This window comes from Neoarius graeffei, chromosome 3, assembly GCF_027579695.1.
Source record: "Neoarius graeffei isolate fNeoGra1 chromosome 3, fNeoGra1.pri, whole genome shotgun sequence".
NCBI classification, from domain to species: Eukaryota; Metazoa; Chordata; class Actinopteri; order Siluriformes; family Ariidae; genus Neoarius; species Neoarius graeffei.
Window position 1 is genome coordinate 97,978,344 of NC_083571.1, and position 19,248 is coordinate 97,997,591.

Consider the following 19,248-nt stretch of genomic DNA (forward strand, 5'->3'; position numbering starts at 1 on the left):
TAGAAAATTCTAAAGGGTTCACAAACTTTCAAGCACCACTGTAGGTCCAGTATAAATATACTGGAGTTTCTTATACCTTATTTTAAAGGGACACACCAGCCCTACCTACTTAAATATTAACATGAATAAGGTCTAGAGTTGGGCGGCACGGTGGTGTAGTGGTTAGCGCTGTCGCCTCACAGCAAGAAAGTCCGGGTTCGGGCCCCGTGGCCGACGAGGGCCTTTCTGTGCGGAGTTTGCATGTTCTCCCCGTGTCCGCGTGGGTTTCCTCCGGGTGCTCCGGTTTCCCCCACAGTCCAAAGACATGCAGGTTAGGTTAACTGGTGACTCTAAATTGACCGTAGGTGTGAATGTGAGTGTGAATGGTTGTCTGTGTCTATGTGTCAGCCCTGTGATGACCTGGCGACTTGTCCAGGGTGTACCCTGCCTTTCGCCCGTAGTCAGCTGGGATAGGCTCCAGCTTGCCTGTGACCCTGTAGAACAGGATAAAGCAGCTAGAGATAATGAGATGAGACGAGATGAGGTCTAGAGTTCAATCCCCTGCAACACTATGTCTGAGTGTTAAATTTTGGGAAAGCCATGGCCTAATGGTTAGAGAAGCAGCTTTGGGACCAAAAAGTTGCTGGTTCAATTCCCTGGACCAGCAGGAATGGCTAAAGTGCCCTTGAGCAAGGCACCTAACCCCCAACTGCTTTGGCAAGAGTGGTGGTATACCTTGTGTCTGACTAGCCAAAGAAAAGCTGATGTGATTATGAGTTCAGGTGGTGCCCGACTGAAAGAAAGAATGTCCTATGAATATTCAGAGTCCCTGCTTTTTTCATTTTTTTTTTTTTTTTTTACCTGAATCAATACGAGCTTGTCTGCGTGCAGCACACTCCTCAATTCGTAGTTTCGGGATTCCCTCGGCTACTGCTCGAGCCATTCCTCCCATCTCCTCAATCTCATTGATGAGCTGAGCAAAGAGAAACAGATCAGGTCCTCAAAAATGCTCTATAAGGTTGTACAGACTTTTGTTAAAATGCATTTTTAGTGAGTCACTTGCTCAGAAAGCACAAATTAAAATTGTTAGTACTTCAGTGTAGATTTCTACCTGGAACATGCTTTGTCCAAAACTGCATCCGTTTTCTATGAACAGCAATATCTGTTTACTGAGCAGGCCTCATATTGTATTTCATAGAATAGGTAATACCATGGACGGCACGGTGGCGTAGTGGTTAGCACTGTTGCCTCACAGCAAGAAGGTCCGGGTTCGAGCCCCGTGTCCGGCGAGGGCCTTTCTGTGCGGAGTTTGCATGTTCTCCCCGTGTCCGCATGGGTTTCCTCCGGGTGCTCCGGTTTCCCCCACAGTCCAAAGACATGCAGGTTAGGTTAACTGGTGACTCTAAATTGACCGTAGGTGTGAATGTGAGCATGAATGGTTGTCTGTGTCTATGTGTCAGCCCTGTGATGACCTGGCGACTTGTCCAGGGTGTACCCCGCCTTTCGCCCGTAGTCAGCTGGGATAGGCTCCAGCTTGCCTGCGACCCTGTAGAACAGGATAAAGCGGCTAGAGATAATGAGATGAGAGGTAATGCCATTAAGCAGATGAGAGGGGAAGATCATCAAAGTTTCCACCTGCTCGGTCGGTAATAATCCAAAACAAAACAGTTAACTCTAGAATGACTGACCCCCTTCATTTTTATGGGCAAAAATGACTGTAGAAATATAAACATTTGACACAATGATTCAAAGCTTCCACTCAACCATTTGAAGATAACAGTTAACTTTCCTCTAACAAAATGAAATCTTACACAAGCTTTTTTGTCACAAATTCAACACAGAAGATGCAATGGTGGTGGTAGGGTGCCAAAATTTATGATTCCATGATTTTTTTTTTTCTTTCTTTTTTTTTTTACCCTGTTGAAAACCTGTGACGTTAATTTAAAAGACCAGAGCACATGTGCACAACTACAAATATAATGGAGGGTGAATGCAAATTGAAGTTTTTACAGAAAAAAAGCTCATGCTGTCATCCTCTCTCGGGGAATCCTGACCAAATATTAATGATGGTGGCGTCAATCATTTTGAAACCACCACTAAAAAATTAATTAAACAGGTCATCTTATGTTTGGGGGAGGGGAAGCATCCCTACATACCAATGCTTAAGATAGCCTCCATATTATTCATTTAGTTCAGGGGTTCTCAACCTTTTCTACTTTAAGGCCCACCTATTCATACTTGTAACGAGTCGGGGCTCATTCAAAAAGATCCCCAATTATTTCACTCCTCTATTCTATTAGAATCTAATAATCTATTGTAAAGTGTATTAATGGGATGCAACATCACTCCCTGTTACAGGAGTTTAAAACTGTATGGATGTCCCAGAAGCGAACATAAAACCATGCATGCAGGGCATTCTCAGTCAAAAGGGATTAATGATCCAAAAGTGGAGTCTGGTCCATTAACACAAGAACTTATTGCCATGTTTGTGTACAGCAAACAAGCAAGTTATTAAAACCAAGAAGTAGATATCGAAGCCACTCAGTGGGATAGATCCTTACAGGCTAACAAAGAAGGAATTTCCCTACGAGTTGGAAAATTATCCATCCATCGAGTTTCCCGACATCTCAAACTATCTGGTGCTGCAGACATCGTTCTACACGGACAAGCAGATGAAAACCTGGAAGAGCATGGAGGTGTACAACTTTTTATAAGTGGCTGGGTTAAAGATCTGAGGATCAGGACACTACAAGATAAATCCTGTGTCATTTATGTCTGGGTAAAGTGGGAATTTCTGGGCTTTTTGTACGCGTCTTTGCGATGGTTGCTAGGATGCTACAAGTTTTATTATCAGGTGTAAACAAACTACAGCCGCTCGGTTCTCAATCCTCCCTGATCATCTCTTCCAGCTAAATCATTCACAAAGGTCCATAGAAACACCTTTAAAGACCTGGGTATTACGCATATTACATACGTGTTAGATTACAATACGGCGACCACAATCAAACAGTAAACAAAAACACATCTGAGGACTTAAGCGTCTCCCGAACTTCAAAACATCATGAAATAACAGAAAAGTGATTTGCGAATCCAAACAAAATAAATCAGAACAAATTTACAAACCTTTCACGAAGTGATCACTGCAAACTCGAGCGTCCTTCGACTTGGCTCCCTTTGATCGCAGCGAAAGGTTCAAGAGCTACAGTTGTGCTCATAAGTTTACATACCCTGGCAGAATCTATGATTCTTTGACCATTTTTCAGAGAATATGAATGATAACACAAAAACATCTTTTCCACTTATGCTTAGTGGTTGGGTGAAACCATTTATTGTTAAACGACTGTGTTTTCTCTTTTTAAATCATAATGACAACAGAAACTACCCAAATTACCCTGATCAAAAGTTCACATACCCTGGTGAGTTTGGCCTGATAACATGCACAGAAGTTGACACAAATGGGTTTGAATGGCTACTAAAGGTAACATCCTCACCTGTGATCTGTTTGCTTGTAATCAGTGTGTGTGCATAAAAGCTGAGTGAGTTTCTGGGATCCAGACAGACTCTCGCATCTTTCATCCAGCCACTGACGTTTCTGGATTCTGAGTCATGGGGAAAGCAAAAGAATTGTCAACGGATCTACGGGAAAAGGTAGCTGAACTGTATAAAACAGGAAAGGGATACAAAAAGATATCCAAGGAATTGATAATGCCAGTCAGCAGTGTTCAAACTGTGATTAACAAATGGAAAATCAGGGGCTCTGTTAAAACCAGGCAAATGCCACAAAGTATCTCGCCTACAATACGCCAAACAGCACAGAGACAAGCCTCAAAACTTCTGGAACAAGGTAATTTGGAGTGATGAGACCAAAATTGAACTTTTTGGCCACAACCATAAACGTTACATTTGGAGAGGTGTCAACAAGGCCTATGATGGAAGGAACACCATTCCTGCTGTAAAGCACGGAGGTGGATCGCTGATGTTTTGGGGATGTGTGAGCTACAAAGGCACAGGAAACTTGGTCACAGTTGAAGGAAGCATGTTATCAGCAAATACTGGAGGCAAATTTGCACTCATCAGCCCGGAAGCTGTCCATGGGACGTACTTGGAAGTTCCAACATGACAACGATCCAAAACACAAGGCCAAGTCGACCTGTCATTGGCTACAGCAGAACAAAGTGAAGGTTCTGGAGTGGCCATCTCAGTCCCCTGACCTGAATATCATTGAGCCACTCTGGGGAGATCTCAAGCGTGCAGTTCATGCAAGACAGCCCAGGAATTTACAGGAACTGGAGGCTTTTTGCCAAGAAGAATGAGCACCTTTACCATCTGAGAAAATAAAGAGCCTCATCCACAACTACCACAAAAGACTTCAGGCTGTCATTGATGCTAGAGGGGGCAATACACGGTATTAAGAACTGGGGTATGTAAACTTTTGATCAGGGTCATTTGGATGTTTTTTGTTGTCATTATGATTTAAAAATAGAAAACACAGTTGTTTATCAATAAATGGTTTCACCCAACCACTAACCATGAGTGGGGAAAAAAGTTTTTGTGTTATCATTCATATTCTCTGAAAAAAGGCCAAGAAAGCAAAAATTCTGCCAGGGTATGTAAACTTATGAGCACAACTGTACCTTTTTCATCTTTTGGTAAAATCCTTTGCTCGTTCACCCTTTTTTATCACTTCACGGGGAATCTGAAGAAACTTTTATCAGTTTCACAGTTTGTTCGATTCGAGCAGCCCAAAACAAAGCAAACATAGAGCATCTGAACGACTAGCAAGACGCCCCAGCGATAGTATCGCTTTGTGAACAGTGAGCTTAGCTGACCACCACTTCATGTCTTGCATATCTCATGAGGTGGATGTGACATCAGATGCAACCCAGCAATTGTACCCTACTAAAATTAGCATCAACTTGGGAAAAATAAAAATTCACAGCCCACTAGTTGAGAAACACCGATGTAGAGGAAGGGTGCCAATAATTTTAGAGTTGACTGCACACAGTGATGCTTTGTAACAGCCTTAAAAGGTCTTCTAAGACTTTTTTTTTTCTGACCTTCAGGGCTGCATCGTACACGTCGTTTGTAAGCGTCTCCATCATGTAGGAGCCTCCCCAAGGGTCAGCTACTTTCGGTATGCCAGACTCCTCCTGGATGATGATCTGGGTGTTGCGGGCGATACGGGCACTCTTCACCGTGGGCAATCCCAGCGCCTCATCAAAAGAGTTAGTGTGCAAAGACTGTGTGCCTCCAAAAACTGCAGCCATGGCCTCGATCACTGTACGGATCACGTTGTTGTAGGGGTCCTGTGGAAAATCACATCAAACAGAGCTTTTAACACAACTGTGAAGACTGAAGACTGGGAGTGTGTCTGACCTCTGGGCATTCATGCTTCATTCATCAATTAGAAATGGGCTGTGAAGACAAAACACTACAGCTCTATCTAAGGTGTTACTCCAGTTGCCCTGAAAGACCCAGAGTGATATTCAGTGCTATGCATTTTGACCTAAGGAGCCATACTCTATCGAGTTAAAACTAGCGCTGTCAAAAATGTCGCGTTATTATCGCGTTAACTTGACTCAATTTTAACGGCGATAATTTTTTTATCGCGAGATTAACGCTCTGTGACATGATGTAGGTTTTTCATAAGCTTTTGAAACTGCCAGGAACTTGGAACAGAACAGAGACTTTGCTTAGAAAAACGATAGCAGCTAGACTGTAATGTCACGCCCCGCACAGCCAGAGTCCTCTGCCCTCCCCCCAAAGAACCAGCGCGGGCAGCTCGCGCTGCCGCGCCTCGGGACGAAGAGCCACGGTGCTCGGCTTAGGTTTCGTTTTCCCATCGGCGGCTCCAGCCCGACTTTGCAGTGGCTGTGACAAGACGGAGCCGTAGTAACTCGTCCCCTCACTTTTAATTACCCGAGCGCACGCCTTAACGCAAAGCGTGCGCACGGGTTATAACTCGTGCGCACGCATTAATATCTCGTGCACACGCCTTATAAGTCGTTCCCACGCTTTGTTATTTTTTTATTCACCCTGTCCCCTCTACGGCTCCGTAGTGTTATGCTCTGCAATTAAGAAAAAAAAAAAAACATTGGTACAAAGCAAGCCCATTCACTTTTTTATGCTGATAAGAGAATTACAATGGTTTTTCATGTGACAAAAATGTGCGATTAAATTGCGATTAATCGCGAGTTAATTATGACAGTCGCGACATTAATCGTGATTAAATATTTTAATCGCTTGACAGCACTAGTTAAAACATTTAACAGTTATTCCACGAAATCAAGTCGTACATGACAGGGGCGTCACTAGGCCTTTTTTACTGGGGCACGTGCCCCAGTAAAAATCAGCTGTGCCCCAGTAAGAAAATGTTGAAAGATTTTCGTAACCAACTAGTTTCTTTGGCAGATCATTTATCTACTGTAAGTTGTAGGACAGAGTGTGTTTCAAACTTCTATCGCCTCTTCTTTCTAACTAATTTTCTGATTGGTTGGGGAGATTCTCACTGTAAACATAGCGTGCGTGCGGCATGCCATGAGTCCATTTAGCCTACTGGAGAGATGAGTCTACTCTTTGGATGAGTCAGAGAACGGGCTCTGGATGAGTTAAGGTAGCGCGAAGTTTTTGCAACAAAACGAAGCAAACCATATTCTAACAAACCCATTAAACTACATCGAATTAAACGATATTAAATTACTTTTCCAGATGGATATCAGACAATTCTTCTCACGAAGCAGAGACAGGGGCAGGGAAACAGTGACAGATGAGGAGGAGGGTGAGAGAGGTAAGATTAAGGTTGTAGGCTATGTGCTAGTCAGTCATAACCAGTGATGGGAATAACGGCGTTAGAAATAACGGCGTTACTAACGGCGTTACTTTTTTTAGTAACGAGTAATCTAACTAATTACTTTTTACATCGTTATAACGCCGTTCCCGTTACATTTATATTACATTTGATAGATGTCTTATCTCACATTGTCCCACAAAAATATGAATATAGTGTAGATAACATTACTAATTGGTTCTGTTAAGTGTCCATTTCAGTCATTAAACACATTTAACATTCACTTTTATTATGATTACACTAATTGAATTTGATTTTTTTTTTGAGGGGGAACAAAATGTAACGGAATAATTACTTTCCCTGGTAATTAGTTACTTTCATGACAAAGTAACTCCGTTACTAACTCAGTTACTTTTTGGGAAAAGTAACTAGTAACTATAACTAATTACTTTTTGAAAGTAACGTGCCCAACACTGGTCATAACTAACCAGCTAAGTTCGTGAATCGTGAGAGTTGAGGTGACACGTTTAGCATCAGCATGCATTAAAAGCCCAAATGCCAACAATACATTTTTTGGGGACTGGGATGTGTTTTCCGTCTCGTTGACCTATTCCTCGCATAACTTCATCCACGAGAGCATGAGAATTATCCACTTTGCATAGGTTGGGGACAGGAACGTTAAGGTGCGTTGTGCGGGGGGGGGGCATTTTGTGTGTGTGTCGGGGGGGCAGTGCCCCAGTAAAGCTTAATTCCTAGTGACGCCCCTGGTGCATGAGCTGATAGCCGATGAGGCGCGTAGCACCGAGTTGGCTATAAGCCATGTACGACGAGATTGAGTGGAATAACTGTTTTATTCTATCCACATTCACTGGATTTTGAGAAACAGAGCATTTTTATTTTTGCAAATGTGATAAAAATTTCATACAAAACGTCCAACAAAATCATTTCCGCTTAAAATGTAAACAAACCGGCGAAATGACAGCAGCAATTTGTGAAAAATGCTATGATGATAATTCTTGAAAAATAAAAAAAAGACACGTTCTTACCATCAAATACTTGTATTCCATATTTTGTTGCTTTTTTATTTTTTGGGTTTTGTTTTCGAGTAGAGTTTTTATTTAGTCCTCGGTTGGTTCAGTAACACAGTCCACCATTTTCTTCTTCTTCTTTGAGTTTTCTGGCAGTTGGCAAACCAACTTAAAGGAACAGTCCACCGTACTTCCATAATGAAATATGCTCTTATCTGAATTGAGACGAGCTGCTCCGTACCTCTCCGAGCTTTGCGCGACCTCCCAGTCAGTCAGACGCAGTCAGACGCGCTGTCACTCCTGTTAGCAATGTAGCTAGGCTCAGCATGGCCAATGGTATTTTTTGGGGCTGTAGTTAGATGCGACCAAACTCTTCCGCGTTTTTCCTGTTTACATAGGTTTATATGACCAGTGACATGAAACAAGTTCAGTTACACAAATTGAAACGTAGCAATTTTCTATGCTATGGAAAGTCCGCACTATAATGACAGGCGTACTAACACCTTCTGCGCGCTTCGGCAGCGCGTTGATATCTGAGCTCCGTATCAATGCGCTGCCGAAGCGCGCAGAAGGTGTTAGTACGCCTGTCATTATAGTGCGGACTTTCCATAGCATAGAAAATCGCTACGTTTCAATTTGTGTAACTCAGGGGTGATAGCGTTCCGGCGCCGCGCCGGATTTCCGGCGTACCGTGGCTGGGGGAAAAAAAAAATCTAGTTCGCCCATTGTCCCTCCGAGGGTCTAATTCGTGCCGTGACGGCACTTTTTTCCCACTAGTTCCATATCATGCGAATTCCCTTTACTGTCTATCTGCGCATCTCAGAATGACACAGGACAATGGGCGAACTAGATTTTTTTTTTTCCCCAGCCACGGTACGCCGGAAATCCGGCGCGGCGCCGGAACGCTATCACCCCTGGTAACTGAACTTGTTTCATGTCACTGGTCATATAAACCTATGTAAACAGGAAAAACGTGGAAGAGTTTGGTCGCATCTAACTACAGCCCCAAAAAATACCATTGGCCATACTGAGCCTAGCTACATTGCTAACAGGAGTGACAGCACGTCTGACTGCGTCTGACCGACTGGGAGGTCGCGCAAAGCTCGGAGAGGTACGGAGCAGCTCGTCTCAATTCAGGTAAGAGCATATTTCATTATGGAAGTACGGTGGACTGTTCCTTTAAAGGTGCATTACTGCCGCTAACTGAACTGGAGTGTGGAACGGGATTTTTTTTTTCTGTGGGGCGGGGGGAGAGAGACACTATTTCTGTTTCTTTTAAATACTTGATAACAAAGTGGGCGGCACGGTGGTATAGTGGTTAGCGCTGTCGCCTCACAGCAAGAAGGTCCGGGTTCGAGTCCCGTGGCTGGCGAGGGCCTTTCTGTGTGGAGTTTGCATGTTCTCCCCGTGTCCGCGTGGGTTTCCTCCGGGTGCTCCGGTTTCCCCCACAGTCCAAAGACATGCAGGTTAGATTAACTGGCGACTCTAAATTGACCGTAGGTGTGAATGTGAGTGTGAATGGTTGTCTGTGTCTATGTGTCAGCCCTGTGATGACCTGGCGACTTGTCCAGGGTGTACCCCGCCTTTCGCCCGTAGTCAGCTGGGATAGGCTCCAGCTTGCCTGCAACCCTGTAGAACAGGATAAAGCGGCTAGAGATAATGAGATGAGATAACAAAGTGGTATATCTTACTTGATGCGCTCTGCCATTTTGTTTTTTTCTACCCACGGTATACGAGCTGATATCCTAGTAGTAGAGTAGCCAATCGGAGTGCGCGATTGCTCATATCCAGTGAATGTGGATAGAATAATAAACACTATTCAACTTTCACAATATTTATGTGTTCAAGGGTAAAAACACATTCTACCATTTAATATTACATTCTAACAATGAAGGTCTTTGTGCTCCAGTGTTTAGCAACCTCTGCTGCAGATGTTTTATGTTATACCCTATGTAGTGCGCATATACAGTGTCTTGCAAAAGTATTCATCCTCCATGGTGTTTGTCCTGTTTTGTCGCATTACAAGCTGGAAGTAAAATGGATTTTTGGAGGGTTAGCACCATTTGATTTACACAACATGCCTACAACTTTAAAGGTGCAAATTCTTTTATTGTGACACAAACAATAATTAAGATGAAAAAACAGAAATCTGGAGTGTGCATAGGTATTCACCCCCTTTCTTACGAAACCCCTAAATAAGAGCTGGTCCAACCAATTCACTTCATAAGTCACATAATTAGTTGATTAAGATCCACCTGTGTGCAATCAAAGTGTCACATGATCTGTCACATGGTGTCTGTATAAATCAACCTGTTCTGGAAGGACCCTGACTCTGCAACACTACTAAGCAAGCAACATGAAAACCAAGGAGCCTCCAAACAGGTCAGAGACAAAGTTGTAAAGAAGTACAGATCAGGGTTGGGTTATAAAAAATATCCCAAACTTTGAGTATCCCAGGGAGCACCATTAAATCCATTATAGCAAAATGGAAAGAACATGGCACCACTACAAACCTGACAAGAGAAGGCCGCCCATCAAAACTCACAGACCGGGCAAGTAGGGCATTAATCAGAGGCGTGACAAAGATACCAAAGATAACACTGAAGGAGCTGCAAAGATCCAAAGCGGAGATGGGAGTATCTGTCCATAGGACCACTTTAAGCCATACACTCCATAGAGTGGGGCTTTATGGAAGAGTGGCCAGAAAAAAAGTCATTGCTTAAGAAAACACGTTTGGAGTTTGCCCAACAGCATGTGGCAGACTCCCCAAACACATGGAAGAAGATTCTCTGGTCAAATGAGACAAAAATTGAACTTTTTGGCCATCATGGGAAATGACATGTGTGGCGCAAACCCAACACCCTGAGAACACCATTCCTACAGTGAAGCATGGTGGTGGCAGCATCATGCTGTGAGGATGTTTTTCATCTGCAGGGACAGGGAAGCTGGTCAGGACTGAAGGAAAGATAGATGGCACTAAATACAGGGCAATTCTGGAGGAAAACCTGTTTGAGTCAGCCAGAGGTCTGAGACTGGGACGAAGGTTCACGTTCTAGCAGGACAATGACCCTAAACAGACTGCTAAAGCTACACTGGAGTGGTTTAAAGGGAAACATTTAAATGTCTTGGAATGGCCTAGTCAAAGCCCAGACCTCAATCCAATTGAGAATCTGTAGCATAACTTGAAGATTGCTGTACACCAACGCAACCCATCTAACTTGGAGTTGGAGCAGTTTTGCCTTGAGGAATGGGCAAAAATCCCAGTGGTTAGATGTGCTAAGCTAATAGAGACATACCCCAAGAGACTTGCAGCTGTAATTGCAGCAAAAGGTGGCTCTACAAAGTATTGACTGGGGGGGGATACCTATGCACACTCCAGATTTCTGTTTTTTTTCCCCCCATCTTAATTATTGCTTGTGTCACAATAAAACTACAATTTTCACCTTTAAAGTGGTCGGCATGTTGTGTAAATCAAATGGTGCTAACCCCCCAAAATATGCATTTTAATTCTAGCTTGTAATGCGATAAAACGGGACAAACACCAAGGGGCATGAATACTTTTTCAAAACACTGTACAGTGAAATAGGAAGTCACTTGAGACTTCTTTAAAAAAGCGGCTTTAAAAGAAATGATCATTCCTGCATGAAGACAAGTTGAAGGTAGGTTATGACGTGGATTTCAAGTTAACATAAGAAATAAGTGACCGTGATAAGAAAAATGAAGCTACTCTTTCAAAAAGTTGATTATAAAAGTATGTTTCCTCTATAATTTTACACGTTCATAAATATTCTAATGTTTGCAAATACTTAATAATTTAAGCAGAAAGTCACAAAGGAATTGACCAGCCCCTCTGGTTACAGACCTGCTCGGTCAGAGACCATCCTGATGTCTGACAGTGAGTCCTTAAAAGTAGAGATTTGGAGTTCTTGGGCTGGAACTTTTCTTTAATCAGCGTAGCCCAGAGACGCCGCGCAGCTCTCATCTTGGCTATCTCCATATAAAAGTTCATCCCAATCCCCCAGAAGAAAGACAACCTAGGAGACATGACCAATGGGGTCAAACCACTTTGGATAAATAATTTGATAAATTGCGATCTAAGCAAGTTTGAAACCCTGATGATTATGAATGGAATTAAAACTGAGTACATACAGATGTATTTACAGTGCTCAGCGTAAATGAGTGCACCCCCTTTGAAAAGTAACATTTTAAACAATATCTCAATGAACAGTACAATTTCCAAAATGTTGACAAGACAAAGTTTAATATAACATCTGTTTAACTTATAACAGGAAAGTAAGGTTAATAATATAAACTTAGATTACACATTTTTCAGTTTTACTCAAATTAGGGTGGTGCAAAAATGAGTGCACCCCACAACAAAAACTACTACAGCTAGTACTTTGCATGGCCTCCATGATTTTTAATGACAGCACCAAGTCTTCTAGGCATGGAATGAACAAGTTGACGACATTTTGCAACATCAGTCTTTTTCCATTCTTCAACAATGACCTCTTTTAGTGACTGGATGATGGATGGAGAATGATGCTCAACTTGTCTCTTCAGAATTCCCCAAAGAAAACAATTTCTTTCCACCACAAAGGTGAAGGCTACAAGATGATCAGCAAAGCTTTACTTATCAGTCAGAATACTGTAGCAAAAGTGGTACAAAAATTTAAGAAAGATGGAACTGCAACCATCTCACAGAGACGTCCAGGTTGTCCATGGAAGTTAACGCCTCGACAGGAGCATCTTCTGATGAGAAGGGTTGAAGAAAATCGGCATGCAAGTTGACTGCAGTTATCTAAAGAAGTAGAAAGCCAAACTGGGGTGACTATTTCCCGTGACACAATACAGCGTACACTGCAGAGGAATGGCACGCATGGATGCCGTCCACGAAAGAAGCCTCTCCTAAAGCCCAGGCACAAAAAAGCCCGCCTAGGGTTTGCCAGGGCCCATGCTGACAAAGATGAAGACTACTGGGACTCTATACTCTGGAGTGATGAGACCAAGATCAATGTTTTTGGAACTGATGGCTTCAAAACTGTATGGCGTCGCAAAGGTGAGGAATACATAGAAAAATGCCTGGTGCCTACAGTGAAACATGGTGGTGGCAGTGTCCTTATGTGGGGCTGCATGAGTGCTGCTGGTGTCGGGGAGCTGCATTTCATTGACGGCATCATGAATTCACAGACGTATTGCTCTATACTGAAAGAGAAGATGCTACCATCACTCCATGCCCTTGGTCGTCGTGCACTTTTCCAACATGATAATGATCCTAAACACACATCTAAGGCCACTGTTGGATTTCCGAAGAAGAACAGGGTGAAAGTGATTCAGTGGCCAAGTATGTCTCCTGATCTGAACCCAATCGAACACCTATGGGGAATTCTGAAGAGACAAGTTGAGCATCACTCTCCATCCAGCATCCAGTCACTAAAAGAGGTCATTGCTGAAGAATGGAAAAAGATTGATGTTGCAAAATGTCGCTAACTTGTTCATTCCATGCCTAGAAGACTTGGTGCTGTCATTAAAAATCATGGAGGCCATACAAAGTACTAGATGTAGTAGTTTTTGTTGTGGGGTGTACTCATTTTTGCACCACCCTAATTTGAGTAAAACTGAAAAATGTGTAATCTAAGTTTATATTATTAACCTTACTTTCATGTTATATGTTAAACAGATGTTATATTAAACTTGTGTGTGTTCATTGAGAGATTGTTTAAAGGTCCCATGGCATGGTGGTTTGTTGATGCTTTAAACGGGCTCGTGGAGGCTTCCGGATGTTATATCCGCAGCCTTTCTCGAAATGAACCCTCGGCACGTAAATATAGCCTCCTGGGAGAAAGCCCCATTTCAGCGCTTTTCCCAGTGCGTCGTTTTGCTAATGAGAAGCAGGAGGCGGGGAAGGGTAGAGGGTGGGGGCGGGCCATGGGGGGAGGGGGAGGGGCTTGACCAAGCTGCGCACACACATACTCGCTGCTATCAGCGCCTGTAGCCACGCTGCTAAGACAAAACCCCGTTCTCCCTCGGACTCCTTGCGTAAACTCAACGTGACACAGAGAACAGAGAGTGTTCGGAGTGGTAGTTTACGAACGTATAATACCCTAGGCTTGAACACGCACTCCATAACCAAAGAGGATAGAAGCAGCAACTACAGCAACATATCGCTTATCCAACAGAAGACATGCATTGCGGAGCAATAGTCAAACATAAGCTCATAAGTTACAGTCAATTTCCAGACTAAACTCAGTTTAACAGAGCATGCTGCATGCTCTTTAGTTTTGTAGCGCAGATTACCTGGCTAACTGCAGGAAGCGGTTAGCTGCACAGCTAATGTAGCTATTGCAAGGCTAACGCACCGATTTTAAAACACGGCAAAACGACCAGTTATACACTTACTTGTTCGGTGTTTGTGGCTGATGCGGCAGGGATGCTTGGTACGGACCCAGGCTTCAGTGACAGTTGATGTGCAAAACCTGCCCTGTACTGTCCCAAGTTGTGGAAACATTCCTCAGGAAAATGCTTCCGACAAACATACACCGTCTTAGGTAGACTCGACGGCGTATTATTGAAGTAAATAAAATTAAGCCACTGCGTCTTCAGGGGCTCTCCCGTCGGCAGTAAAAACAGACTCTTTTCTGTGTTGTCACATCCATGTACAGCGCAATTTCCATGTTTCGCTCACTTAGGTGATGCCATGTTGTGTCCTCTATGATCTCCTCACTACAACTGGGCGGGGCAATCCATACAGTGGGTGGGAATCCAGAGGGGGGGCATGGGGATCATCTCCCTTGCTGACGTAGTAAAGGGAAGAGTTTATCAACGCGCCGTTTTGACGCGCCATTCTCAAATGTTGGGCATAGTTTGGTTTACACATTATGAAATTTCTAGCCACTGGGGTGACTTAAGAAGGTCAGAGGAACTCATTTTAACGTTAAAAAAACTCAGAAAGTGAAAATTTCATGCCATGGGACCTTTAAAATGTTACTTTTCAAAGGGGGTGCACTCATTTATGCTGAGCACCGTATATATAGAAAAGCACAGCTGATCTGTATATTTAAAAGGTTTACATTTGAATGAAATGGCCAGACATAAAAGTTGGATTTCACTCAGTTAAAAGTCTGAGGTGCCATCCAGTGGTGCCTACAGAACTGTGAATAAACGTCTTCTATGTAAAGTCTGAAAGTATACCTTATCGCCATTTCAACAGAATTTATCTGATATTGCAGCACAGATCGGGGCTAACAAACCTCACACGTGGTCAAGGGGACAATATAATATAGACACACAGTAAACTAGCCCTTTGGTGACTGACCCCTTGAAAATGGTTCCTCCAGGAACGATGACTTTTCAGTTGTCAAGACAACGGAAAAACTAAAATACAAAAACAGAAAGATACGTCACAATGCTCTTGTGCACAAAACAAAATGCTCTTGTATTTTAGTTTTTCCGTTGTCTTGACAACTGAAACGTCATCGTTCCTGGAGGAACCATTTTCAAGGGGTCAGTCACCAAAGGGTTAGAAGGGCACTTGGTACCTCTGCCAAGCCACGTATCAACATCAAAATCAAATCACTTGAACCGATAATACTAAAGTTGTACACCAAATTTCATCAAAAGCCGATCGCTACTTTTAGAGTTACATTTGGAACAGGCAAAAAAAATCGTGGCTCCACAGAATATCCAGATTTGCATCGAAATCTAATCAATTATTCCTTGGCCCATGGCTCACCTTTCCTCAAAATGTCATCAAAATCGTTCACTACTCTTTGAGTTACGTTGGGAACAGACAGACAAACAAACAAACAGAAGTGACAACATAACCAACTGCAAGAAAGTTGGCCGAGGTAAATGTTATAAATTACGAAAACTTATTTGTTGTTACTCAGTTGTTGTGGTGTGTTAATAAATAAATGAAGATAACAAAAATGTAATACACACTTAAAGTGCCATTCCACCATTGGATGTATTTTTTTGGCATAAAATACAATATATTTACAATATATATGACTAGACAGAGAAATCTTTTAGCTTCAAAATGATATATCAAACATAATTTTTTGACAACGACAAGTATATTAATTTTGCGACCAAAGTCACCTACCCTTTTAATTTCCGCGCGGTAGTGAAACGTGATGTCATCGGCAGGTTCCCCTTCTTGTGTACCACGTCACGTGTGACGTGGCACAGATTATCAGCAATGGCGGATAGAACGCGATTGTCAGCTTCGGAAAAGAAGCGAAGGAAAATAGCAAGTGATGCCCAAAGGAGACGGTCGATGGTGAATATCGGCACAGCAATCGACAAGTGGAAATCGCGTTCTATCCGCCATTGCTGATAATCTGTGCGTACACAAGAAGGGGAACCTGCCGATGACATCACGTTTCACTACCGCGAGGAAATTAAAAGGGTAGGTGACTTTGGTCACAAAATTAATATACTTGTCGTTGTCAAAAAATTATGTTTGATATATCATTTTGAAGCTAAAAGATTTCTCTGTCTAGTCATGTTGTCATAAAATACATTGTATTTTATGCCAAAGAATACATCCAATGGTGGAATGGCACTTTAATATCCAACATACACTCGCTGGCCACTTTATTAGGAACACTCATACACCTGCTGTTTTATGCAGTTCTCTAATCAGCCAATCCCTTGACAGTGGCACAATGCATAAAATCATGCAGATACACATCAAGAGCTTCAGTTCATGTTCACTTCAAACATCAGAATGTGAAAAATTGTAATCTCAAAGTGTGACTTTCTTTCACTGTGGCATGGGTGTTGGTTTGAGCCAGATGGACTGGTTTGAGTATTTCAGAAACTGCTGATCTCCTGGGGTTTTCACACATGGTCTCTAGCTAGAGTTTACACAGAATGGTGCGAAAAACAAAAAAAATATCGAGTGAGCGACAGTTCTGTGGGTTGATAAGAGAGGTCAGAGGAAAATGGCCAGACTGGTTTGAGCTGCCAGGAAGGATATAGCAACTCATATAATCACTCTTTACAACCGTGGTGAGCAGAAAAGGCACTGCAGAGGGTAGTGAAAATCGCCTAGCATGTCATGGGAGCCTCACTTCCTGCTATTGAGGATGTCTACAGGAAGTGATGTCTCAGGAGAGCCATAAACATCAACAAAGACTCCTGCCACCCAGCACACAAACTGTTCACTCTCCTGCCCTCTGGAAGGCGCTACAGGAGCCTTCCGACCAAAACCACCAGGTTCAGGAACAGTTTTTTTTTCCTTCAGCTGTCTCACTGCTGAACTCCCCCCACTCACCCGAACAAACTGAATTGACTTGAACTGACTTCACTGCACTATCACCATTTGCACTACTGTTTATTCATACCGTGTTTTGTATATGCTGCAAATATCTATATCATACCATTGCATGATAGTTCATTCATATTGCACATTTGTACATACTGTAAATATCTATCATATCATTATACCATTCCATACCCTGTAATTCCTGTACATGTATATTTATGTATATTACTTATGTTATAAGAAGAAGAAACCTTTATTATTCGTCACATGCACACTTCAAGCATAGTGAAATTCATCTTCTGCATTTAATCCATCTGAAGCAGTGAACACACGCACACACACCCAGAGCAGTGGGCAGCCACACCAGAGCGCCCGGGAAGCAGTCAGAGGTTCGGTCCCTTGCTCAAGGGCACCTCAGCCCAAGGCCGCCCCACGTCAACCTAACTGCATGTCTTTGGATTGTGGGGGAAACCGGAGCACCCGGAGGAAACCCACGCAGACACGGGGAGAACATGCAAACTCCACACAGAAAGGCCCTCGCCAGTCGCTGGGTTCGAACCCGGAACCTTCTTGCTGTGAGGCAACCGTGCTAACCACTACACCACCATGCCGCCCGTACTGCTATGCACTTCTGGTTAGATGTAATCTGCATTTCGTTGCCTTGTACCTGTGACATGTGCAGTGAATCTAATCTAATCTAAAAAGCATCTCAGCATGCAACAGCAGAAGACCACATTGGGTTCTACTCCTGCCAGCCAAGAACAGGAATCTTAGCAGGCCTTTCAATTACATGAAACCTGCAACGGATAACGTCATAGGCGCCCAAATTAAAAAGGCGCCCAAATTAAGGTCAAGCACCCAAACTATGCTACCAAAAGTAAAAAAAAAAACCGAAATATTGATTAAATAAACTTGGCTGCATAAAACCCAATGTCTTGACTTTCTTCTTTAAAAACACCGAAATTGGCGAGAATTAGCATGTATTTCTTATAGTTGATGCAAAATCCGCACCACTCCCATGTTGTTCCGGGTTTGTCGAACCAGCCGTAAGCCTCACGCAGAGCACGAATTTTCCATCAACGGCGACCGGCACGCCATGATTTTGTGGAGGAGTGAGACTCGCATACCGATGACCAGAGCGGCATTTCCACATTAGGTAAAGCTTCTTTCTTCTTCTTTTATATTGTTTTATGGCGGTTGGCAAACAGCTTTTAGGTGCATTACTGCCACCTTCTGGACTGGAGTGTGAACCAGAACGTTTACTACCCTATTGTGCTAAATTCTCCTAATAATTCCTGCATCTTTTAAAAACCTAAAAATAGCCCTCCATCCCACATTATCTGACCTCAACTGCAATATCTCTCTGATACCTAGTGTCATATGATTTAAATCAGGTAAAAGACTGAATAAAAGAGAGCTATTCAGGGCACAACTGTGTGTATTTACGATACAGCTTGCATCTTAAATACACACAGTTGTGTAAGTGTGGGTGGAATCAGTGACTTGGAGCTTGGTCCTCTTGCTGATGATGAGAGTCTTAGACACTGGCCTTTCATTTAAACTAACGCTACGTTCACACTGCAAGGCTTAATGCTCAATTCCGATTTTTTTGTGAAATCCGATTTTTTTGTGAGGTCGTTCACATTAACAAATATATGCGACTTGTATGTGATCCTCAGTATGAACGAAAAGCGACCTAAAAGTGTTCCGCATGCGCATTGCAGGATACGACGACGTCACACGCAGTGAGCATGGCCAGTGTTTACGGAAGTAAAACCGCCCGGTTGTGGTATGACCCATCCAATCTAGCTTGAATAGCTGCATCCCCCCAAATGGAAATCAGCTCCCTAACCTCTGCGTCCTTCCATTGAGAAGATTCAGAACCTTCACAGCCCGAAGCGTCCCTCGCATTGATGTCATGCGCAGGGGCGCAGATACGTTTTTTGAACTGGGAGGGACAAAAAACTGGGGGGGGGGACAAAGCTGCCAGCAAACCAACCCCAACCCCGATATGCCTGTCAAACTTGTTGTTAGTAACCATAGCAACCAAGCTCGAGCTCGCAACCTGTGCAGTCTGCGCAGCTCAACCAACCGAATATCAGTCTTTGTTTTATGCGAGTTGTTGCAACTATGTATACACTGCTGTGCACCTCAATAAACCGAATGGTAATTAGTCTTTTGAT

The 19,248-nt window shown here is 43.0% G+C and overlaps 1 protein-coding gene across 2 annotated transcripts in view; it reads right to left on the reverse strand.

Annotated features, from left to right (window-relative positions):
* mmut (methylmalonyl CoA mutase) overlaps window positions 1–19,248 on the reverse strand; it is a 94,931-nt gene that overhangs the window by 41,595 nt on the left and 34,088 nt on the right. For both annotated transcript variants that reach the window (XM_060917742.1, XM_060917741.1), the window contains exons 5-7: window positions 11,657–11,828; window positions 5,037–5,285; window positions 841–952 (exon numbers count right to left, since the gene is read on the reverse strand). In XM_060917742.1, the coding sequence (XP_060773725.1) occupies window positions 841–952; window positions 5,037–5,285; window positions 11,657–11,828 (533 nt within the window). The remainder of the gene's footprint in view (window positions 1–840; window positions 953–5,036; window positions 5,286–11,656; window positions 11,829–19,248) is intronic.